Below are 26545 nucleotides of genomic sequence, written 5' to 3' on the forward strand. Positions count from 1 at the left end.
TTAAACTAAACTCTATCAACCCTATATATTTGGAATGGAAGGTGGGAAAAAACCTCCCCAAAGCTAGCAGTCCTTAAGTGTTTTTCACAAAACCTCATCAGCACCAGAAGTCAAAGTAACAACTCTGTGTCACTTCTTAAGAATGAGGTAAAGAGGAAGAGGAATTTAGGAATAGCCCCTCACATAGGTGCAGCACATTGACATCCCAAGGCGAGTGGATGAAAAGTAAGAGCAGAATTTTAACATCCCTCTTCCTTTTATTAGTCTCCTGTCCTCAAACCTGGCTGCCACACTCCCTAACACACTGAGAGATTCAAAGCAGGATCCACATATTTCAGTATTGGAGAAAACCATCTCAAAGTTCTCCCATCTTTCTCTCTATAATGTCTCTGGGGTTGACCTCGGGGAGGGAACAAGAAGCAGAGTGAGTTCTTAGTATTCTCATTCTCTTGGCAACTGTATCTGGAAATGTGGCTTTAATAACCACATATATACACTAGTGACAACTCTGCTTGGATTTCTGATAAGCATTACAAACTTCACATGTCCAAAACTGGGTTCTCACTGTTTCCTCCCAGATCTCCACTTCTGACATTCTTCTCCATCTAGTTAGTGGTACTTTATCTCTCCATTTGCTTTGAGCAAAATTTTGAAGTCATATTTAACTCTTTCCTTTCTCACAAACTTCTTTGATTCTCAGCAAAATTAATCTGGGAACGACCTCTTTATCTGCCTCTATTGCCATCAACTTCATTCCCAGACTATGAATTATCACCGGATTATCCAAGTAACCTCCACTTTTAGCAACCCAGTTCTGTTCCACACATCAGCTCAATCTTTCTTTATAAAATGCAAATTAGACCTGATACTCCTTCACTAAAAACATTCCAATAGCTTTCCTACACAATTCTTTACAGCCTGGCTGACTGCTATCCCTTAATGCCATTTCTTACCGCTGCCTTTCTCAGTCACTCCACTCCAGCCACAGAGCCCAGCTCAAGGTTCCATGTAAATGCCACATGTCAGATACCTACATGGCTTATGCGTTTACTTCCTTCAGAACTCAGCTAAAGGGGTCATTATAAGAGGGACCTTTTTTTAATCTCTCTAATCTTTCTTTAATCTTTGTCTTGCTCACAGTATTTAGTTTCATTAGTAGTACTTATTACTGCCTGGCATGCTATATATTTTTTCATTCATATTATTATTTTCTTCCTCCAACCAAAATGTAAGCTCCTTGAGGGTAATATCTTTGTTGTTTCAAGTACCTATCCCCACCAGCTTGTTAGGTGCCTGGTACATACAAACTGCTCAATTAATATTTATAATAGAAGGCCAAATGAAAAATCATTATTGAATAAGAAGGATGGTACTAGAATACTTTATTCAACAGACTCCATTTTAGAATATGGATATATGTCTTGTATACCTATTTGAATTTTGCTACCAACTATATGGCCAATTCTGCAGTCTCTCATTTCTCATTTAAGTCAGCATGATAAGATTTTTCTTTTCCATTCTTCATTTGTAAACCACCCCTCTACTCTCTCAATTCACATATACAGACCAATGTACTTTACTTCTTTTCAAAAGACAGAACCCAAATAAAGGTGTGTGAAGGCAATGAGAAATATTGTTAGTATGATCAGTATCCTAGAGGGTACAATTTCATAATTTAACTTTCTTCTAAAACCAAAGTAAATAAATTGAGGTTCTTCTTACTGAATATAGTTTATCTGAAATTTGGTTATATAACAAAATTATGAATGCAAATATTTATAAGATCCTAAATATAAATACCTGTATTCAAATTTACAAATACATGTTTATAAACTTAGACTAATAGAAGAGAAAGTGTAGATACAATATGCTTAAACTTGTTTTACTTTGGTATTTATTTGGTGAACATTACTTAAAGATATTTATAGAAATATATGAAATATTTCTACTATGACATTAATTCAATGATTATTTCTAATTCCAATGATTTCATAGAATATTATTTCATGAAAAGTCAGTTTTAAAATACATTTCATTTTTAAAAATAGATTTAGAGAACTCTTGAGGAACAAAATTGTATCTGAGCTGAAATAGCATACAGAAGAGGAGAACCCATTCCCATTTGTCATGTTTATAATTATTAGCTTTAAAATTGTATAAGAAGATAAAATGGCATAAAGAAAAGGAAAATATCCAAAAAGAAAAAAGCAATCATTTTCTAAAGCTAACCATTAGGAATTCTTTTCGTTTAGGGGTCTGTTTCAGGGGGAAATCCGGAGACAAAAGCAGGTCAGGAAGGAAAGGTTTTATATTATGTTCCCCAGAGTTGTTTTCCTTGCAAGGCTCCCAGTCAAGAGCTTTCCTTCTGTGGGAGCCCAGCTTTGCCATGGACCACGTGGATGCTTTTGCTGGACACTTCCCTGGGCTGTGACACCCCTACCTTGTCAGAGTATGTTCCTTTCACTAAGAGTTTAAGGAGAGAAGAGAACGTTTACTGGGTCATGAACCCCTTGATTGTTCTGTCCTTTTCTCTGCTTCATTATGCACAGTTACCGTTTCTGTTGTTAATCTCGCTACATTACATGATGTTCCTTCCCTACAGTGAAAAAGCTGGCACTATATTTACTGATGTATCCCAAGAAAGCATGCTTGGGATATAGAAGACTCATGACAGTTATTTGTTGAATGGCTATGTAGCTTAGGAAGTAAGACACTGTACTCCTTATTTATCCTTTTCCTATAATTATTTTTATTTTTATGAAATGTGTGGCTTTAAATATTCTGTTGTATGCATAGTCAATATTCAAACTATGGTTTTCTCCTCTTGTAACTAGGCTGTCTTTTACCTTTGGTATTTTTGTGTAAATGATGAACACTTTGACAAGTGTGCTGTGATTCGCTGCCCCTTTCCTTTGTCCCATATCCACACTCAACTGCACTGCTCTGCCTTTGTAGAATCTCTCGCCTACTGACTTCCTTTTGAGTTGAGCCAGAGAAGGAACTGACTTTGTTCCCCATAAAAGTCCCCAGCACCAGCTCTCACTGCATTTGAGTGTCCCTATTTTTCACAGGGTGGATACCAGTTCCCATGAGGAGAGTGGGTATAGTATGGAAACCTGTTGCCCTTGGTGCCACAGCATTCCATTTTGTTTCCTTTCCCACAACTCTATAAATAGTTCCTTTACTACAGTTTCTTTGAGATTCTCCCTGAGTGTGCATGCATTATTTGCTGGGAAATCAACAAAACATGGTTTTCAGTTTTTATTTTGTATTTTTATGTTGTTTTCTTCTTTTCTCTGTCTTGAATAATAAATCATTCAATAGTTTTCTGATGTGCTAAGCAAAAGTTACTTGAGATCTTGGAGCTTGGGGCTTTATATATACTGATGCACAATTAATTTTAAAGACGTAGTTAAAAAATTATAATGGTGGTCATGTATCTAAAGGAATCCCAATATATTCGTTATTTTTTTCAAATAAAATCACAATTATATCATGATATAATTTTGAGTTAGTACAATATAGTACAAGACACTGGACTTGAGATAATCTAAAACCAGTCTCTGCTTGTAAAATAAATTGAGAGGAAGAAAGAAATCACTGAACCTAATATTGAAAAGTAAAAAGGTAAATAATGTAGAAAATAACATCTTTCTTTATGAGGCATTCTTTGAGAGGTTCTATGGTTTACAATAACATAAATAAAAGGAAAACGATAGTAATAATATATGTAATAAAACCAACATTGAACATATACTAAAGTAATTACATTGATCACTACAGATTAGTGAGTTCAGGCTTCTTCAGAGCTAATTATAAGCCCAGTCTTAAACTATCAGACACTGAATTTTGTTGGTATTTCATATTTCCACATTAATTTTAGAATCATCTCATCAGTTTTCATAAAATATTTGCTGAGATTTTCACAAGAATTATACAGAATTTATAGACCAATTTGAGGAAAATTGACATCATAGCTGTAGTGAATCATCCTGTAATGGAAGTATAACCTATTTACTTTGCTATCCTAAGTAAAGAAATATGATTTCTTTGATATGTGCTTTGAAGTTTGAAGCATATAAAAAATACCCTGGCATGTATTTTGTCATGTTTATCTTTATTTCAATTATTTTTGATCACATCGTAAGTGATTCTTTATTAAAATTTTCTATTCTCAATTGTTTATTGCTACAATGTGGAAATACAGTTGATTTTTGTGTATTCATTTTCTATCCTGACATCTTGATATGCTCATGTATGAGTTCTACCGCCATTTTACAGATTCATAAAAATGTTCTACATAGACAATTATGTCCTTTGAAAACAAAGACACTTTTATTCCTTCTTTCAACATCAGTCTGTCTTTATTTATTTTCCTTGCACTGGCGAGAACTTCCAATTCATTGGTGAATAGGAATGGTGAGAGTAGATGTCCTTTTTCCTGATCTTAAGTTATTCACCTTTAAGAATGACATCAGTATTATATTAACTGTATGTTTATCATAGATACCCTTTATCAGTTTGAAAAACATTATTTTCTAGTTTGCTGAGACTTGTTTTTTTGTCATAAATAGATATTGAATTTTGTCATCATTTTTTATACATCTGTTGAGATGGTCATTTGGTTTTTCTTTTTTAGTTTGTTGATACACTGAAATACATAGATTGATTTTAAAAAGTTGAACCAATCTTGCATTTTATTCCTCTTAACCATAATTCATTATTATACACTGATGAGTTAAATTTGCTAATATTTTAATAGGTATTTTTTCATTTGTTTTCATAGAGGGTAATTACGTGTAGTATTATTGTCCTGTAATGTCATTTTCCAGCTTTGTTATAACAGTAGTAGTAGCTTTGTAAAAGTAGCTGGTAAACACTTCCTTCTTTTATTTCAAAAATGAGATTGAGTGTAGATGGCATCTATTCTTTAAATGTTTATTAGACTTCAGCGTAGCCAATACAAGCCTAGAATTTTTTTGTTGGAATGTTTTTACTATAAATTTTATTTCTACAATAGATATGGATACACAGGTAACCTATTTCTTCTAGAGAGAGCTTTTGTAATACACGCCTTTTAATAAGTTTTTCAATTTTATCTTAGTTTTCAAGTTTACTGGCATAAATTTTATAATTCCATTATTATTAGTGGTTTATAATTCCATTATTATTAGTGAAATACTCGTATTGTCTAATGATAACTCCTCATTCATTTCTGATATAATTTGTATTCTCTCTCTGATCAGTCTAGTACCATGTTTACCAATTTAATCAGTCTTTTCCAACAACAAATTTTAATTTTATTGATTTTTCTCTGCTGTTTTCTGCTTTCAATTTTATTCCTTTCTGCTCTTTTCCTTATTGTCAATTTTCTTCTGCTTGAATTGGATTTAATTTGTTTTGTTTTTTTCTAATTTCTTTAAAGTAGGAGCTTAGATTATTGACTTGAAACTTCTTTAATTCTAACTCAGTAATACTTAGTAATACTATAAAATTTCCTCTACTTGCTATTAATGTTCCAGTTATTGACAATTTAATTTAAAAATTTTTAGATTCGACTTTACATCATCCTTTACATTTAGGTTATTTTAGGTATATTATTTAATGTACAAATATTTGAGGAGTTTTAGGTTATCTTTTGTACTTTATTTCTAGTTTAATTGCATTTTGTTCAGAAAACATATTTTGTAAGATTCCAATTATTTTTAAAATGTCAATATTGGTTTTATGGCCCAGAATATTTTTTCTTATTGTATCCATTTGAAAAAAAATGTTAGGTGAAATATTTTCTAAATGTCATGTAGAAAAAGTTTGATAGAGTCGTTTTGGTCTTCAGTATCCTTGTTGATTATCTATATACATTACTCTAACCAAAACTAAGAAAATATTTTTGAAGTCCTTATGATTATGGACTTATCTATTGTTTTAGTCCTATCAGTTTTTGCTTCATGTAAAAATACATGAATAGTGCCAGATTTTTAAGTCTTATTGATAAATGTATTCTGTCACTATGTAATGTTCTCCTTTATCTCTGGTAATATTTTTTGCTGTGAAGTCTTTGTATAGCATTTTATAACTATCCCATAATTTCTTTGATTAATGTTTACATAGTATATTCTTCTATCATTTTACTTTTAATCTATTATGTTTTAACTGCTTTGTTGATATATATATATAATTTACAAAATAATTATATTACATTTTAAGTGTGCTACTTCTAATGTAAATATTATTTTTTATCTTGTAGCTTGTCTTTTAATCTTCTCATTCAAGTTCTATATTGCAAAAGTGATTAATTTTGTAGAAACCCAATTTATCAATTTTTTTCTTTCTGGATCATGCTTTTGTATTTAAATTTAAAACTCTTTGTCTAGCTTAGATCCCAAAGAATTTGTTTTCATTTTTTCCCTATGATTATCCAGTTGCTCCAGCATCATTTGTTGGAAAAGCTACCGCTTTATCTTTTTAAAATTTGTTTTAATTATTGAGTCCCGCACCTTTCTAGAAATATTTTATAATTATCTTGTCAGTGTCTACAAAAATAATTTGCTGAGGTTTCAAAAGGAATTGCATAGAACCTGTAGACTGAGGGAGAATTGGCATCTTTACTATGCAAAGTCTTCTAATTCAGAAATATAGTATATCTCTTCATTTATCTGTCTTTTATTTCTTTTGTTGCATTTTGTAATTATCCTGATGCAGACCCTATAAAGGATTTACTAGATTTACACCTAAGTATTTAATTTTATTTGGAGCAATCGTAATTGTATTGTGTTTTTTATTCCAGTTTCTACATGTTCACTGTTATTATGTAGATGGTTTTTGTGTGTTCATCTTGTATCCAGTGGCCTGGCTGAGTGCACTTATTAGTTCTAGGAGTTTATTTTATAGATTGCTTGGGATTTTCTACATAAATAATCATGTCATCTTCAAATAGGCCTAGTTTCATTTTTTCTTTCCAGTATATATTCCTTTTATTTATTTTTTCTGACTTAGTATAGAACTTCCAGCTCAATGTTGAATAAGAACAATGTGCCATGTTAGGGTCTTAATCAGAAGTTTTGGTGATTCAATACTAAATTTGATGTTGTAAGTTTTTCATGTATACTCTTTAGCAAGTTTAGCAGATTTGTCGAGAGTTTTTATCATGAATGGGTGTTGGATTTTGTCCAGTGTTTCTCTGTGTCCATTAATTTGATCATTTACATTTTCTTCTATAGCTTGTTGATTGGTGGATTACATTGATTGATATTCAAATGTTGAACCAGCCTTATATAACTTGAATAAATATCACTAGGTCATGGTATATGATTCTTTTTATATGTTGGTAGATTCAATTTGCTAATACTTTTTTTTTTAGTTGAATTTGGTTAATCAAATTGGTTAATCAAATTGTATCGGTTTCAAGTATAGAATTCGATAATACATCATATGTATATTTCATTGTATGTTAACCACCCAAAGTTAAATTTCCTTCCTTCACCATATATTTAACCCCCGTTATCCTTCTTTACTTCTCCCAATCTCCCATTTCCCTCTGGTAACCACTAAATTGTCATCTGTGTCTATGAGTTTTTGTTTGTTTGTCTTGTTTCTTGCTTTCTGTTTTATATCTCACATATGAGAGAAATCATATGGTTCTCAATATTTTCTAATTTATTTCACTTAGCAAGATAATCTCAAGATCCATACATGTTGTTGTAAATGGAAATATTTCATCTCTTCTTATGACTAAATAATCCATCGTATTCATCCAAGTTCATGAAAGATATTGATCTAAAGTGATTTGATTGTTTTTGTTTTTGTACTGACATTTTTGGGTTTTATCATCAGGATAATACTAAACTCACAAAATTAGTTGGGAAGCGTTTCTATTTTCTGGAAAAGAATGGATTAAATTGTTAATTCTTTATATGTTTAGTAAACTATCTATTAAAAAAATCTAGATCTGGAGATTTTTCTTTGCCAGCTTTTTAATTACAAATTCAATTTCAAAATAGTAAGAGTAGTATTCACTTTGTTTGTTCCATCTTAATTAAATTTCAGTAGTTGAACACATGCACATTATATCTAAAATATAAACAGGGATTTTCCTGAAGCATGTATTTAGACAAAAGTAATGTTCTTCCGCAGCAGCCAGTTTTCATAAGAGAATATGTATGAAAGATAGATCATGGAAATGCGGAGTAAGTCGGATGCCAGAATGAGGGTGCAGATGGTGGTAAGCAAGTGGGGTGTATGGATGAAGGCAGAGGGGAAAAGGAAACAAGAAAATTTAGCCTAGCTACTTTTCTCATTTGCTTGCAAATACTTTATAACATCTGGTTTCAGAATAATTGGATGGCATTACATAATGCTTAGTTTCTTAATGCTCTTGTTAAAACCACATAGGATTGTGTGTTTTGCAGTTCACTGACTTTTGGGTATCTAACCAAGAGCACAGTAAGCCATCTGTGACAAAAAAAGCTCAGCTTGGTCAGTGTGGATCTCTGTACACTCCACACATGAGTATTCATGATTGCACAGCATGGAAGATTAGTGCTTTTAATGTTATCCCAGAAATGGATTAATTTTGTTGGTACAAATAAATTTTCAACATATAATATGCTACAGAATATAATAGAAAGTTTATTAATTTTTTTTTTTTACTATTTTAAAGGATGCTGTTTTTCCTTGCCGCTATAAAATGCATTCCTTTCTAGACATGAAGGAATGAATAAAATTAGTGGTTTCTGAAAGGGTTCTATAAAATAATTCCACTGCAGGTTATTTGATTTTATGGCAAAGCATGGAAAAGCGAGGATGGTAGTTGAAGTAAATTTAAGAAATTCTGTAAGAGGATATGGTTACAAAAGAAAAATTCAAAAACATTTTGACTATTGTACCTTTCCCCATCCCAAAGTCATTTCTGGTAGCTAATATTCAGTAGAACACACTTTAAGAAATTTTGTAATAGAGTATTACTTCATCTAATTATAGCATCTATTTATTATCTATAATTTGAAATGTGCTTGTAAGTTCAGAGATAAATCCAATGTGGATCCAGCTTCCAACTTCTTATAATTTATAAAATATGTGTAACATAATAAGAATAAAGCAATGATGATGCCATAATATAGTTTTAACAAATGAGTTTGGTATTCAGGGAATAGAGGGATAACCTTTAGTTAAGGGAATTTAAGCCTTAAGAAGATTGAATTTTGAGTGGGCCTTGAATAAAGAAAATGAAGAAGAACTAAGGCATTTGATAATTATATGAAATTGAATTATTGAAAATTTACCTAAAAGTATGGATACATACATAGCTACCAAAAGATAGGCCAAGTGCCCAAACAGCTTATAGTTATTTTTTTTTTTTGATAAACAGTATCAGTGTATACTTATTTTTTGTCAATTTATTGTGCTTAGCCCAGGGATTTAATAACTTACCTTCAAAGAATATATAAAATAATAGTGAAGACTGAAAATTTACTACTTAAAAAATAATAAATAGTGTGATAAGAATATGGAAATGTGCTCTGTGAGGACAGAGAAGGGGATTAGACATTTATCTTAAACTTGAAACTTTATGGCTGGCTCACTGAAAATAAGAATAAAGTAAATAAAGGTAAAAAAAAAGGGGGGGGTATTTATTCAGCCCTAAAGAAAAGTACATAAAAAGACCTTGAGTTAAGATGAACAAATGAATTTTCAGAAACTAATTGCAGCTCAGTATAGGACAGTTTTTCTAACAAAATTGTGGAGAACTGAGGAGATGTGAGGAATGAGTTTTATCTAATTGCCACAGGAGAAAAAGAGGTCAAGAGTGTTAAAGAGGGGAAGAGACAGCGAGAGAATGAAGGAGCAATAGAGCAAAGCAAGAGTGAGAGCAAAGTAAATTTAGGGAGAGTGAGAGAATTGTGGGGGGAGAGTGAGAGTTCCGGTTGTACGTGTGATGATTTGAATAATTTTCTGTTTAAGGTTTGACTGAGCCTATGAGCTGTAAAGATGGGGAAGGACAGAACATTAGATTTGAATGCTTTTAAAAATCTGGAAAGATTAAAAAATAGATGTTAGAGACATCAAAGACACCTGTTGTTACAAGTACAATTTTGAGAAAGTCGAGAGTCAGAGATCAACAGATGACAGCATTGAAGATCTGGCAAGAGAATTATAAGCCGAAGACTAGGCTCAGAATAGTTTTAGGGACTTTTAAAAAGTGATAAAGACCTTTGGTTTGCTTAGGTTTCTTCCACTTCACTGATTTAAAAATAAAAATTGTAAGTGTCAAAATCATATTCTCTAAGGGACTGTCTACAGTAGAAAATGTTGCATCTAATTTTAAATATCAATGTATGATTTATTTCTACAGAAAATTATATAAATAAAAATCTATGAGAAGATTAATTATGGCAAGTTGCACTATGTTATTGTCAGTATTTCTACATTAAATATTCAGTTAAATTTGATGTCATTATTAATTTACTGTTCATTTAAAGTTATTCATTGCTCAAAAGACATGTCTTGAATTCTACCTGGATGCAAATAATTATAGTAGGTTACATATTTATAACATTTGTTATTTTCATAATTTTCTTTGATTTAATTCTTCTAAAATTCAGTTTAATAATCTAAGACATGCAGTCATGAATATGGCTATTTTGAGTGTAAAGTGGAAAAGGTAGAACAATTGGAAACTCTTTTTTAGATATTGTTTATCATATTACTCTTATTTTTTTGTATATCATTTGCTCCATCTGAATGTATTAATTTATTCATGTTATTGTCTTTATTTTCACTTTATAAAATCATGAATTGGTCTATCTTGTTACAACTGTACTTCCAACTCTTAGCATCAGTATTTGTCATATAGTAAGTGCATAGTAAATAATTATTGAATATACTTCATTTCTTCATTATCAAGAGATGAGTCTCACTGACTTTATACTGGAATGAACCTTTATGAGCTTACTTTCAAATGACTATAGTTATTTCATATAGAGTACCAATCAGTTATGTTTAAGAAATATCTCTTTTATTATTTAAGTAATTGATTTTCTAAATTAATTATTTAATGGAATCATTCTAGGTGGCATATGTTCTCAGTCTTTCATTTCTAGCATCAGATCACATGTGAAATATATTGCAAAAATATGTAGATTCACTTACTAGACTTCTCCATAAACAAAGTCATATTTTGCAAGTCGTGTTTAAATAATGAGTGGTACTGGTTGACCACATTTGGAAATTCTATGTAACACCCTTAATAACCAATGAAGATACTTTTCTTTCTTTGTGGCAGGGGGTGCTATGGCCCATTTGCTTTCTAGTTCAGTGTCTTGGCTATTCTACAGCCCGCTTCATGAGCTGAAGAACTGAGGCTGTCAGGGATATCCCCTTAGTTCCACCCCTGCTAAACTGCCATTATTTTCCCACCTCATGGATGTTATGCCTCTAGCTATTGCAGTCCTAATATCTTCAGTTCCACCTTTGTCAATTCCTGAAGGTGAATTCAGGCTCCACACTCTAGTTCCTTAGTAGCTATTACTCTCCTTTACTGAACTCTACTGCTGAAATTATCTTTGATGTACCTGAGAATGATGGGAATTTATCCTTTTTATTGTCTGCTTCATCTTCTTTCCTATCTCAATTTTCTTGATATCCTTGTTGAGTTGCTTTTCATTTATTGGATCTCATAAGGACCTCTCTCCAAACGTTGTACTTTATTATATTACAACCATTACAACATTATAATCTTCTTAAATTTAGAAATTTGTACAGACTGTCAAAATATAATTTAAAATTTTTCTAATGGATATTTATGCTCACCAAATCAGGGAATCGAAGATTACCAAAATGTAAATCAAATTCTGGCGGGAAACACGCTATACTATTGAAAATATAATCATACCAAGTCCAAATATTTTTTCATCCAATTTGCTGTTTGAATCAAACCAATCAACAGCAAACAAAAATAAATGTAACTTGGATATTTTCTGAAAGTAACAAAGCAAAATTTTAAAACTCAAGTCTTAAAATTATACAGGTGAATTACATATATTTACTAAATTCAGATATGAAAAATCAGCCAGCCAGACAAATAAACAGGGTCACCCCTATGAAAAGAGAAAAAAGAGTGTTGATAGGGAAAAGTTAAAGAGAATACATTCCAAAGCAGGGAGAGAAATGAGAAATGTGTGGGATAAAACCCAACTTGTCATGTCCGAATCCAGGAAAATTGGATTACACAGTAACATTGCTAAGCCCATTTTATATACCCACGGGCACAGTGATATAACAAAGGTAAATTTTTATGTATTCCATGGCAGGTGGTCATTCACCGAAAGTGATGGTTAGCTCCCAAACATCCTAGTAAATGTTGGTTTTGGGGGATAAAAGAAGAGGGTATTAGATAAAGAGTCCTTACATCACCATCTCTTTACCTCACCACTGATTACGTGTACGATGACAGATATTCCAATGTTCTCCTACTGGTCCCCTAGAATAATTGACTGCCAGGCATACAGATAAGAGTTATAATCATCTCACTCCAACACACACACAAACAAATAAATCAGCTGTCTATTTTGCATTATGATGAAGAAAACTGTTAAGCTTTGATGATTGATATATACACATCACATACTGGTTATTATAAAACCTTAGTCTAAAATTCTTAACTGTATAATACTCTTTCTTTTGAGAATGTTTTACATTAGCTTTATAACATATACCTAGACATATCTGGGACATAGTTTCAGAATTTTGCCTTAAGTGCCTTGGTTTATGGAGATTATGAAATGGTTACTTTGTGACTAGATATGTTGGGACTAAATATATATTCCAAAATACAATCTGTTTTCTGTTTAACTGACTGTCAGTTAAAGCAGACTTCCAGTGTGTTAAAGAAGTATGTATTATAAAGAAAGTTAATCATGAGAATGTATCACATTGGGAAATTACATTAAAATAGTATTGTCCTATAAAATGAAATTGCAAAATTTGCCATTAAATGTGAAATATTGAAAATAAATTGGATGGAAAAAGTAGATCTATTACTTTGAAGTCTTTCTGCTTTATAATTATACTGTATTAATACATACGTGGGTAACACAGTGACCAGCACCATCAGTGCAGCTTCTATTATGTTTATTACTATCAATGTAATAAATTTGGGTGACTCAAAAGTCATGCTGTTTACAGTTGATTTTATTAATATATACAACCTAATTGGAGCAGGATGTGTTTGAAATCACACTATTCTATAATTGACTTTTCTATGCATAAATAACTACCTTATTTGTGCTTAAAATTTAATAATGCAAACTCATGAATATTGTATACAGGTAGAAAAATGTTGGAGGTCCCGATTCAGTGAAAACGTTTACTGCTGAAAAGCTTTTTAAATTTTTTTGTTGTTGTCTTTCATAATTCAGGTTATCTGGAATGAATATACCACCACCAATTATCAGCAACAAAAACTGGCTCAGACTGCATTTTGTTACAGACAGCAATCACCGATATCGTGGATTTAGTGCTCCGTATCAAGGTATATTTAATAAATACTTCTGCCTCTTGTAAAATGTGTAAAATGATTTTGGTACACACAACTGCATTTTGTGATGGAAGTAAAATATCTTTAGCATTAACAAATGATTACTTGAGTAAGCAAAAATAGTCATTCTCTTGCTTGGGCAATAATGTGATCTTAACTAAATTACAGTATAAAAGTTAGTTGATTTTTATAGCACAATATTCATAATAAAGAATATTATGACCTCTAAAAGGTAATATGTTAGAGAAGTTATATAGTTTGTAAAGTGCTTCAGTAGTTGGACATGCTAACTAAAGCCATATCATAAAACACTGCAGAAAACCTGCAGTTGTAAATAGTCTCTTTATCAATTGAAATTCATTTTAATATAGTACATTTGCTATTGCTAGTTTAATTAACCTTGTTAGGATGATATTGTCTAGCATATTTATTAACAGACATAATTTTGAATAAGTGGGATATAATATTTGAAGTAAAATGAAAAAAACTCTTTGTTTAGAACAAGATTATGATGAAGATGGAGTGAGTACTAATGAAACTATAACTTCTACAATGTTCAGTAATATACTGTGGGTTTAGTGTACTTTATCCTCTGACTACTTATGTAAATAATTCGTTTCATTCTCAGTAGTGTATCAGCTACTGTTCAGGGAATAGTGAGCATTGCCACAGTTACATTTTTCCATTGATCTTTTTTTTTTTTCCCTCCTTTCCTTTTTAATAGTCTTCAGTCCTAAGTGCTTTGAAATTTTAGTATGGTGACTTTAGTCAGCTTATATTTAATACCTAAAATGGTAGACCACATATTGTTTTCTGAAACACAGATTTCAACAATTAGTTTATATTTTGCAGACCAGCAACCTCTCTATAAGTGTCCTGTCATAAGATTTCTCACAATAATAGTATTCGGTATTTTGACATTTAGAATAGTGTATTTGGTATCACTGTAATAAGATAAACTGATGTAATAAATTAAAAGCAAAGATTTTAGACAAAATCTACTGTAGAAAAAGCTATAGTTTCTAATATAGTTAATTTGAATGGAAGTACAAATGTAAATATGTTCTTAAAGCTATGCATATTATCAACATTTTTTTTCAGAGTATATTACTCAAAAATACTATATTTTAAAAGTAAAATTAAATTTCATAGAAAAACTTATTTTTATATATCATTAAAAATAGCTGTCCAGTGCATAGTAACTTGAATCTTAGCAATTTCAGCCAGTGTCACTTTCAAATTTGTAATAATATTTTATTGAGTGTCTAGTTTCAATTTCTAAAATTTTTGTGCCCTTAAGAAATCAGAGGACTTTTTTTACTGAAAAGAATTGTTGTAGAGCCTCTTTGTCTCTGGATTGAGCTTTTCCCTTGAGTTTTCCAACTGCATGATTTTATGGCTCTGACACCCCTTTGTCATAAGTAAAGGCAGAAGAATGACATGGCAGAAATTCAAAAGTCTTATCTTTGAATCCTGATCTTTTCTCCTGGATTCATGGAATCTAAGTCAGATGGCTTCTACTCTTTATGTGAATATAAATAAAAATAAAATAGCACTTATTTTATATTTAAATAACAACCTGGAGGAAAAAAAAATAGATCTTTTTTCTCAAAAATAGAGTGATACTTTGTTTCTTTTATGCAATACAGTTTCATGAAACGGGTATCTTTAGATGAGGTTATTTTGCATTATAAGATAATAATGCAAAGCCGCCAGTAGATTTGTGTATTTTTGATTTTCAGTATTCTACTTGGTGATCTTAAATTGACTTTTATAGCGCTTTCAAGATTCAATTTGATTTTCCAGCCTTGACTGTCTGGTTTCAGCACAAATATAGCATATCAGTGAATTCACTGTAGTAAAATAGCAAGGAAGTATTTTATGGAGCATGAATTATTTCTATTTTCAGCAGGAAAAGAGCTCAAAAGAAGATAATCTTTGGTGTGATCGATACCTACACAATATAGGGAAAATAAAATGGCCTAAGAAAATGGAAGCTATGATTTTATAATAAAATCAAGGCATTGTAGCCTTTAAAAAATTTCCTGATTCAGGTTTAATTTTTCTCATTGTATTATCTTCAAATAATATTTTACCCAGAAAACAAAAATTCATTTGGAGAAGTAATTTTCAACTGTAATCAAATAAATTTAGATTGAAAAACTTAATAAGCTAATTTAAATAGCTGTAAAATTCATAATTCTGATATATTTGAAATACATTCCCAAGCATGAAGTGGTAATAATGCTTTCTAGATTGTTCCTTGTTACCATTTAATTTCAGTGGCATCTAAATTAAAAGCAATTCAAGATAGAAAATTTGTATAGAAAAGTCACAACCAAGTCTCCATGTAACCTGGTTTCTTAATAACTCATATTCTTCTTAAGTAATTATCACTGATTTATCAATTATCTTGAAAACATTTAATGTTCTAATAGAGCTTAGGTTTCCAAAGACCGATTATTTTTCTCTTTAACCTGCGATTGTATAAAATACCATGAAAATTAACTGTAAACTACTAAGAGTTCCTGAATGACATGAGCTGTTTTTATAGTTTGTCTTATAATTGATGGAATAGACACATAGAGACGTCAACATGCTTTCTCTAACATAACCTCCTTCAAATTATGTTACAGGCTAGCTTCATTATTCCTTCAAATATTATAATTTAAATAGGGCTAAGTGGAATTTAAGGAGAACCTGCTAACAATGTAGTTCTGTTCTAATGCAAAAGTAGTAAGTATTTATTTAAATAAAATGCCTTTGATATGGAAAATGCTTTCCCTCCCCCAGGTCCCACATTGAGTCTACTCCTATCTAAAATAAGCAAAAACATCTCTTTTTTCCCCCTGAGTTTTATTTAAACCAGAAACCTCTTCTTTCAAAACTATTATTTCTTCTATGCTTCAAAAATGTTTCCTCTTTAATTTTCAGCTGTCCCCAATGAAAATCATTTCAGCATCATTTTACTGTATTAGTCTTTGTTTTTCAGTATTGTTCCTACATTCAAGGTCCATTTAAACTTTTCTAATGAGAACTTGAATTGCGCTGTTTCATACTTAAGTAGAATAACTGTTCTTTGACTGGCATGTTCAGAAGTTGTCTTATTTGTGAAAATTTTCATATTATTGTCACTTGATCCTTATTATAAACTTTAAATCTATTTCTTTTCCATTTCTATAAATATTTGATCATGTGTTCTTAATTTCTAAATTGGAAGATTTTTCAGATGATAATTATCTCATACAGAAATTTTTACTTTTAGAAGATTGAAAGTATTATTTTTTATCCATAAGGCTCAACTATTCACATTTGAAATAGTATTACAACATTTTTCATTTTAAGTTATTCATTTTATGCTTTTTTTAATGTGCTGTCAAAGATGCTGTAGCTGTAGGTAATTACAGAATTATCTTTGGCATGTAAGTTTGGGAATTGCGGCATTTATTCTCTTCCAAATATCTAAATATATGACTATCTCTATATTATAAATTAAGTTTTCTGAATCCTTATAGATTTTCGTTGCATTTTGATTTTTTCCTTTTCTTCCATGATTTTGTTTATGCCATTCTTCTTGTGCAGGTTAATATTTTAAAGATATTTAAATAAACATAACATCAAGAGTAACACAGTCTGTTTTCAATTTTTGAAGAAAAATATTTTTAGATAGGTTCTCAAAGAGGTTATCATCATTTTGGGATCAGCTGTGCATCCTTTTGGTAAGAAAATATGTTCAATTGAACTTTCAAATTATGTTGAATAAATATACACTGTTATTAACCTCAGTTACACAGAGATCTTTCGCATTTTAGATGCACATAATTTACGTGAAAATAGGTTTGGAGTTGTTATTCCATTTTTTACATTTGGTAATGTTTTGACAAATATATGTACACAATGACTGAACAAAGATAAATAAGATTATCAGGGATGCAGTATAATATATTAGGAATGAAGAGGATTTGAGGTCAGAAGATGAGGGTTGAATTGTGAAGTTACTAATTGCTGTTTGAGTTGTCTGAGGCTTAGTTTCTCCATCTGTTAAAAGATTTACAATAGCCGAACACTTTATTGTTGTTTAAATCAAAAGATATTAAGAGTTTCTTATAGTAAAAGTCAGACATGTGGTGAATAAAGATGCTTCAGTAGAAAAAGATAAACATATGGAATGGGTGAGAAACAGTTTCTAACTGAGGCACAAATCATTTAAAACTAGTGTTTAAACATAAAATTTGAATCCAGGAACCACAATTAAAAAGAGAAAACACTAGGTTTTATATTTCTCACTGTCACAAATAAGTATGCCCATGTTTCTCTAAGGAAAAAGCACTTTTCTGTAGAATCCAATTTTAAAATAGTGTTTATTTTTGTAAGTAAAACTGAGAAGCAGTTTCCTCTGTATAACAACTTTTTATATCATAAATATAACTTATATTTAAAAATAGAGCACAGAATCAAACTGTTTAATTAGATACATATATATGTATATATATATACATGTATATATGTATTTACACATATATATATATATATATATATACATATATATGTATCTAATTAGTTAGATGCACACACATATTTTAATTTTGTTTAGACATCTGTTTTTATTGTTGAATCTTTATATATACATTGTTAATGAATGGCCAGGAATCATATCCCATAATTCTAATCATGAAGCTGCTCCTCTAATTTGAATAACTGTCAATATGAGTCAGGTTTATGATTTCAAGGTTGGTAGTGGGAGTGTGACATGATAAGTAAAGATCGAAACTTTTGGTTCGGAAAATGTAGGTGTAGTTGACTACCATGGGAATATTGGACTTGGGAAAATAGGCTACTTTTCTGGTAAAGACTGTGGAATTTGGTAGCAGCGGACTTTGTTAGCACAATTCAAGAATATGTATTTTTTCATATTATAGTAGGTATTAGTTAATTTTTAGAGAGTCCATGCTATGGGACAATTCATAAATTGTTTGAATCCTTATCTAAAAATAATCATATGTAGACTAACTGCATTATTTTAAGCTTATGAAGTAAGCTAGCTATTTTCATTTACTGAGTTTTTAGAGAATAGAAAGTTGAATTTCATTGATATACAGTGTTTGAGAATAATTCCTATTCTTGTACTTTGTTTTTATTTATTTTTGTTTTTATTTATATCATTTTTTTCAAGTCTCTTTCAATGCAAAATAATTAGTTTTGCCCAGAATTAAAAAAAAAAAAATTTGTAGTGCAAAAGGAAACTTATTTTACTTCTTTATGAACCTGTTTGGTGGGATTCATCATCTTAATGAATACAGTGTCATCACAACCAGCAGAGACAATAATGATAAGATATTTAATAGTCAAAATAGTCAAAGTAAGCATTAGTTTGTCTAAAACAGCCATTAAAAACTCCCTGGTAGGATTTTTTTTTGTGATTAAATGTGTATGTCATAGTCATGCCAATATAAAATATAAGGCTTTTTACCATATTAGTAGACAATAATGATAGAATTAAATTCTTCCATCTCTAACTATAATTATTTTTTATTCCAGTCTTTAACATTTATTTTCCAGTTTTATATGTCTCTCAGTCCAAAATTCCATTTATAAATTGTGGGTGTGTTTGATAGTAAACTAGATAATTATCATTTAATTTCAAATTTCCCTGAAGTAAAATTCCACTGTCAAACACAGACTGGTAAACTGAGCTGTGTTGTATATCAGAAACAATGCTCGTGATTCATTTGCTTAACTCTAGTCAAACATAAATTCTTGTAAATTACTTTATTTTGGTAAACATTTTAATATTTATGAATTAAAAATTAAGTCATGTGACTTAATTTAGAGTTGGAATACAGTTTTAATAAACATAAAATGAGATTTTAGAAATAAACTCATATTAGAAATAGTTATTTCCTTTTATCTCACTTCTTTTATAATCCTTTTTATTTTGGTTATGAGTTAATGATATGTATTAACTCATAGATAATGGACATCATTCATAAGAAAAAGGTACCCTTGGCAATATTAAATTCATATTCTGATAAAGAAGATGGCTTAAAATCAGATGATAATGGGTTTTAGAGCAAAGTACAGCAGGAAAGTGTAAAGTAAAAGAATGTATATACTTAAAAAATAGTCACAGAAATCAGCATATTACAGATTAGATAGAGATTCTGTTATAAAATTTTTATTATTTTCTAAAGAACTGAATTAATCTTCATAACACTGATACCGACTCTGACTTATAGTCGAAAAGGAAAATATCACAGATTTACAGGCCCACCCAAGCTGCTTCCTTTGGCTTTTCCATACAAATGGCCTGACATGGCTCATGCTGCAGACTTTCCTTAAATCTAAAAGATTCACAAACCTCAGACAAGCAGCATCTGGTCTCGTTGTCCCCTGTACCTCTTGCTAAGCAACCCTAAGCCCGGCACTAGTGGCAGCTAGCCTCAGTTTGCATCTTAGACCCTCACAAGTATTTCCAAGCCCAATGTGAAGGGCAGTCATCTGAGGATTGGTTTGTGGTTCAGGCCAAGTGGCCCTGGGCAGGGGACAGGCAGAGGCTGAACATGGCCTGCACCAAAGCCTTTCCCAAGAGGCCCTGCACAATAGTTAAGCCACTGTAGTTATGACCAGTCCTCACAGCCAATCAGCCTAAGAGTCAGTCCCTCTTAGTGACATGCCAAGAGCAATCAAAGCTTAACCACAACAGGAGGTCACATACAACCCACACAAGGAACACATCTGAAGCTCCTGGCTTAAGTGATCAGAGAGACTGCACCACCAGGTACCATGGTATAGCTACTATATAAGATCACTCTACCAAGACTGGAAGACATAGCAGCTCTACCTAACACGTAGAAACAAACACAGGGAGGCAGCCAAAATGAGACAAAGGAACATGTCCTAAATGAAAGAATAGGACAAAACTTCAGAAAAAGAACTGAACAAAATGGACAGAAGCAATCTGCCAGATGCAGAGTTCAAAACACTGGTTGTAAGGATGCTCAATAATCTCAGTGAGAACTTCAACAAAGAGACAAGAAACATAAAAATGGAGATAGAAAACATAAAAAGGGACCAATTAAAAGTGAAGAATACAATAACTGAAGACTACATTAGAAGGAATCAACAGATTAGCTGAGGTAGCAGAAAATACCCAGTCAGAACAGCAAAAAGAAAAGAGAATCTAAAAAAAAAAAAAAAATGAGGATAGGTTAAGGGGCCTCTGGGATAACATTTGGTGTACCAACATTCACATCATAGGGATACCCGAAGGAAAAGAGAGAGAACAAAGAACTGAAAACCTATTTGAAGAAATAAAGGTAGAAAACTTCCCTAACCTGGGTAAACAATTGACATACAATTTCAGGAAACACAGAGACCCAAACAAGATGAACCCAAAAAGACCTGTACCAAGGCACATCTTAATTAAAATGCCAAAGGTTAAAGACAAAGAGAGAATCTTAAGAGAAGCAAGAAAAGAAAACCAATGAGTTACCTACAAGGAAGCTTCCATAAGACCGTCAGCTGATTTCTCAGCAGAAACTTTGCAGGCCAGAAGAGATTGACATGAAATATTCAAAGTGATGAAAAGCAAGGACCTACAACCAAGATTACCCAGCAAAATTATCATTTAAAATGGAAGGGCAGGTAAAGGGCTTCCCAGACAAGAAGAAGCTAAAGGAGTTCATCACCCCCAAACATAGTAGGTATGCCTTTAATGGGCTTTTGTTATTTTATAAGTCAATACTGTAAGATTTCAGAATTAATTCATTTAGCAAATGGAACTTAACAAATCTATATAGATGTTTGTACTTTTCCTCACTAACCTCCAACCTCCGGGAGAGTTTTTACACAAAAGAACAGCTTAGACTTCTTGTTCCTATTAGATGGTGGGAGAGCTTTTCTTTTGTAATGTCCTGAGTTTTTAAGAATCATGGCTTTTTATAAAGCTCTATTAACTAAGTCTTCCAGGCTTGCCTCTTGAGCTGAAAAAGTATTTGAAATTCATATTCCATAATCTCTCTCACTATAGCATGACTCAAGACTAATATCTGGGTATGGACTTAAAATAATGTAATTTTCCGTCAAAGTTGTATAACAGCTCTCCCTAGAGGGGGAATCATAGGGGCTTAAAGAATAAGGAAGGTCCACAGTGTCAAGATTAATAGTAACAAGAAATACAAATGTTTAAGATTTTCAAACAGCCCAGCTATAATTAAGGGAGAAATTGATCTCCTCAAGGAAATATATATATTATCTTTCCTAGATAAACCTAAAATATATTATATATTGATTTAATAATGTTCAAGCTACATTTATGGTTACAATTTTATTTTTGAAAAATACATAAGTCTATAATATTTGCCATTTTTTGTATCCCAGCTAACTTTGGATTAGCATTTTCCTTTTAGTAATGTGATTTTAGTCAAGTATTTTAAATTATTATATTGTAATAAATTTAGGAATAACATTTTTTAGCCTATAATCATATACATTTTTTGTATTTAAAATAGATCTGGTAGATTATAAAAATTGCATTGTTTTGTGGTAATTCCTCATGGTGATTCAATATTGTTCCATGCAGTATTAATTTACATATGAATATACATATATTAGAGTTTTACTCCCATAAGTCATAATGCTCACATTTACTGTCTCTAGTGAGGGCAATTTTGTTATATCACCGAAGGATGAGTACATAAGAAAAGATAATTGATTAAGTTGGTATATAATAAACAAAATTCTATATTTTATAAATTCTGTTGATGTGCCAAATATATTGAAGAAGTATTTTTATTTTTAGTAATGATTCTGTAATTACAAAATGACTTCCGAAGGGCTACAATCAAGCACAGCAGATAGAAGCAGTGAGACACATTGTGTATGATTGGTTCCTCTGAGTTGGTATGAAAAGTGAGGTCTGAGACTGTAAGCCTTGTGGACCTTACTTACATTTATTTTATAGGCAATTTTACTGTGTCATTTGAAAATGACATATAAAATTAAAATCCCTATACATTTTGATTCAAATTCACAGATATCTAGAAATATCCAAAGGCAATTTAGGAAAGGTTCGACTATTCAAACGATAAAGATATTATTAACTTTGGATTTTCCTTAAGTTTAGAGTTGCACGGTGATACGTGATCACACAGGTGTCAGTTTTGTGGTCCAAAGAGCTTTGGAAACGCCGGGTTAAACAAATTTAAGTTGAATTATTTTATTTAATCAAATAAACCCTTTTAAGCTTACATTGGAACTGCTATTTCTCAGGACATACTTTTGGAAGTGAGCTTATAATAGAAAGAATGAGCTTTATCTGACAATACATTTATCATTACTTAGTCTGATCTTTTCTTTAGTTATTTAATTACCCAAAATTATAAACGAGGCAGATGCAAATTGCTAAAGGTATTTAATAAAACTAAAATAATTTTAAGATTAAAACCCCTATTTGAGATGTATTTTGGCATATTTATTTGTTCATTTACTCATTCATCCAATTTTGTTTAACAAAAATATTACTTAGCACTTACTCTATATCGGACATTGTGTTAGTATCTGATATTATCCAATCCTTGAATTCGGAGTTTCCTGTTTAGGATGAGAAAAGATAAGTGAATATTGTACTTAAAAAATTCTGACATATTAAAATTAAGAACATACAAGCTCATGTGGAGAGTGAAAGAGAATGCATGGCCCAAGAAAGCTTTCAGAATACATGATACCTGATTTGAGTCTTGAAAAATGCAGAATAGTTTTAGGTTAGAATAAAGATATAATAACTTAAATGTGGTATTAAACTATGTTAGTTCAATATGGCTGTACAGATCATTAAAATATTGAAAGAGTACTCATTAGAAAATAGCCACTCTGGCTAGGCCCAGAAATGGCCACATCTCTTTCAGGACCCATTAGGTTGTCCCATAATAAAACAAATAGCTACTAGCTGGTACAGTAGGGCACCTTCTGGATACAGCTGTGGCCAACATTCACAATTCAGTTTCCAGTCTCAACCAACTATTATTCAGTATTCTCAATATTACTCTAGGCCTTCAGGTTTATGACAAATTCAAAGTCATCAACAAGAAGCAAAAGTTATTACTCTCTATTATTATTGGATGACTTTAAAAATATGTATTATTCACTTAAAATGTTAGCACATATCTGTGTAAAAGATATGGACAATATAATTATTCTACCTACTGTATAAAATTTAGAAAACAGATTCCAAATTGTTTTATGGTTGCCTGATTTTATATTATACCTCTTTAAAGACAATATTTGTGTCTTTTTATCTCTGCATCTCCAGAGTTTACCACAGTATAGGTGTCCAATAAATGTTGAAAGAATAATTGAATGTTATACTTTCATATACATGTGTCACAAGTTACAAAATATTTGCATCTGCATTATTTCATATAATCCTCACAGTCTCTCATCAATTGTATTATTAGCTCTATTTTACCTAGCAAGAAACAAAAATCTGGAACAAATTATGGATGCACGTCTTGCATGAGAACACCAAGTTAGGTGGCAAGTTATAGCTGTGTGTGCACTTCTGGCTACGCCATGGGCCTGATGCTGCACCACCCAGAGAAAATATAGTCTACTAAAACAATAAAGTTGCACTTAATGGAAAATCTTTTGTGCTTCCCATTTCTATATTTAAATTAAAATGAATCACAGTGGAATAAAATTAAAAATTCAGTTCTTCGGTCTCACTAGCTACATTTCAAATGCTTAAAAGCCACAAATGGCTAGTGGTCGCCATATTACTGTGCAGCCTCAGCAGATAAAATGAAGAGTTCTCTTGTGGCAGCTAAGTTAGTGCTCTCCAATGATAAGAAAGTATGAAATTTTTTCCAACTCACAATAAATACACTGAGAATATGATATAGTCTAATTTTTCTCATTGTTCCTCAGGTTTTGTTATTCGCTAACACTGTATGATTTATTGTGTATAGTCATTGTACTGCAAGATGCTTTAGAATCCATAGTTAAAAAATTATGATTTCCTACCCCACCATATGCAGTTTAAAATAAATCCATAAAATAAAAGCAATAATCAAAATTCTGACTTTCCTTTTAATACTTTTATAAACATTAATTTATTTGAAACTAACTTTTTTTGGTGCCCTTACTGTGTGCTCACTTTGTCAGACGTGTAGCACAGATTTGTCTTTTCTCTCCCACAAAGATATTGAGAAGGTTTAAACTTGTATTTAAGAAATGAGATGAGTGTTTTGAATTTAATATGTTCTGATTATCTACTATAGGCCTGATTTCATACATTCCATTGTGTTTTATTTTCCCTATAAGGATATTCATATTTTGATTCTGAAAATGTGGTAACTGTATACAAGAAGCAAAATATAACAAATGCATATTAAGTTTTAAGAAAAGCCTCAGATTTTTTCTAATTTTCACAGCTATATTGACAAATTCTAAAAAACTTTAGTTGTATAGAAAAAAGACATTCTCAACATACATCTGCCACAGGCTGAAAACTCATTTAGGTCCTGTGGTCACATTAAACTGGTGAATTAGTTTTCTAGGACTGATAGAACAAAATACCACAGACTGGGTGGCTTACACAGCAAATTTATTTCTTACTGTTCTGGAGGTTAGAAGTCCATGATCAAGGTGTCATGAGGTTTGATTTCTTGGAGGCTTCTCTTCTTGGCTTGCAGATGGCCACCTTCTTGCTGTGTCCTCATATAGATTTCCTCTGTGCACACCCATGCCTGATGTCTGTCCCTGCATGCCCAGATTTTCTCTTATAAAAATATATATTGGATTAGGGCCCACCCTACATAGTTCATTTTAATTAAACCAGCTCTTTAAAGAATTTAAATAAGGTATCACATTTCAAGCACTGAGGGCTAGGGACTTCAACATAGGGATTTTAGAGGGATACAATTCAGTCCATAACCCTAGAAGTACATTTTGAATTCCATAACTAGAATATCAAGCCCCAGATATTAATCAAAACACTAACTTTGATTAAAACTCAAATTCTTTCACCCATTTCAAGCCTTAGTAGCCAGGTGCTTGTGTAATTAAAGGAGAGGATTAGGATTGGCTGTTCCAGTCTCTCCAGTCTCTCCACCTTTATTTTCCTACTAAACTTCTTACTTGCTGCTCTTTTAGGATTCTCTAAGACTGAACAGAGAAGAATAGAGAAAAGTAAAAAGGTACTGGCCTGGATCTAATTCTTAATCTGGCTCCATGTTCTGATAGTCGGTCTGCCTCTGCCATGGGCAGTCTGGAGCCTATGCAGTGATTTCAGCTGGACTCTCTCTTCTGCAGTTCCATATCCCAGTGGAATGCATCTGTATACTAAATAGATGCTTGCCTGAGTTTGTCTCCAGATACTTGATACTCCCAGCTTTCTTCTGCTAAGATATTTTTTTGACTCTCAGGTGGCCAAATTGGACATGTCCCCAGATGGTGCCATTATAAATCTCTGTAATCCATAATCCTACTTGATGAAACAGGAAACACATCTTTACTCTGAGAAACACAAAAAGATCAGGCTTATCTTAACACAGAAGCTCTCATTTCTCTCTTACCCTCTAGATTTTCTTAACACATGTCAGTTTTAGCTTATTCATATGAGTTCAACTTTAGTTTTCTCAGACATGAATAAGCACCATATTTTTTGTGTGCCAACTGGACATGAAACAAATTTCATTACTGAGTGATCCGCATCGAAGCCACCTCACTAGACTAGTACTAGAAGGTATCATTCTTTCACTATTCCCTCAAAAAGATTCTGGGGAGAATACTAACTGATCTACAAGGCCTCTCTCAAAGGAAATAATTTCTCCAATCTTCTTCTCTTGTCCTCCTACATCCTTGCTGTGCCTGAAGAATCACAAAACAGGTTCTCCTATATTTCCTTTGAAAATGATTCATATAAGAAGGTGAATGTCATGCATTCACTTAAGTATCTTAATGTCTGCAACATCAGTGCTTCCATTTAAACAATAAAGAAGCTCCCATTCTAAC

General features: G+C 31.6%; 1 protein-coding gene across 1 annotated transcript in view; it reads left to right on the forward strand.

Annotated features, from left to right (window-relative positions):
• CSMD3 (CUB and Sushi multiple domains 3) overlaps positions 1 to 26545 on the forward strand; it is a 1005898-nt gene that overhangs the window by 317943 nt on the left and 661410 nt on the right. Inside the window, exon 6 of the mRNA XM_039853604.1 lies at positions 13416 to 13528. Within this exon, the coding sequence (XP_039709538.1) occupies positions 13416 to 13528 (113 nt within the window). The remainder of the gene's footprint in view (positions 1 to 13415; positions 13529 to 26545) is intronic.

This window comes from Pteropus medius, unplaced genomic scaffold, assembly GCF_902729225.1.
Source record: "Pteropus medius unplaced genomic scaffold, Ma_sr-lr_union100, whole genome shotgun sequence".
NCBI lineage: Eukaryota > Metazoa > Chordata > Mammalia > Chiroptera > Pteropodidae > Pteropus > Pteropus medius.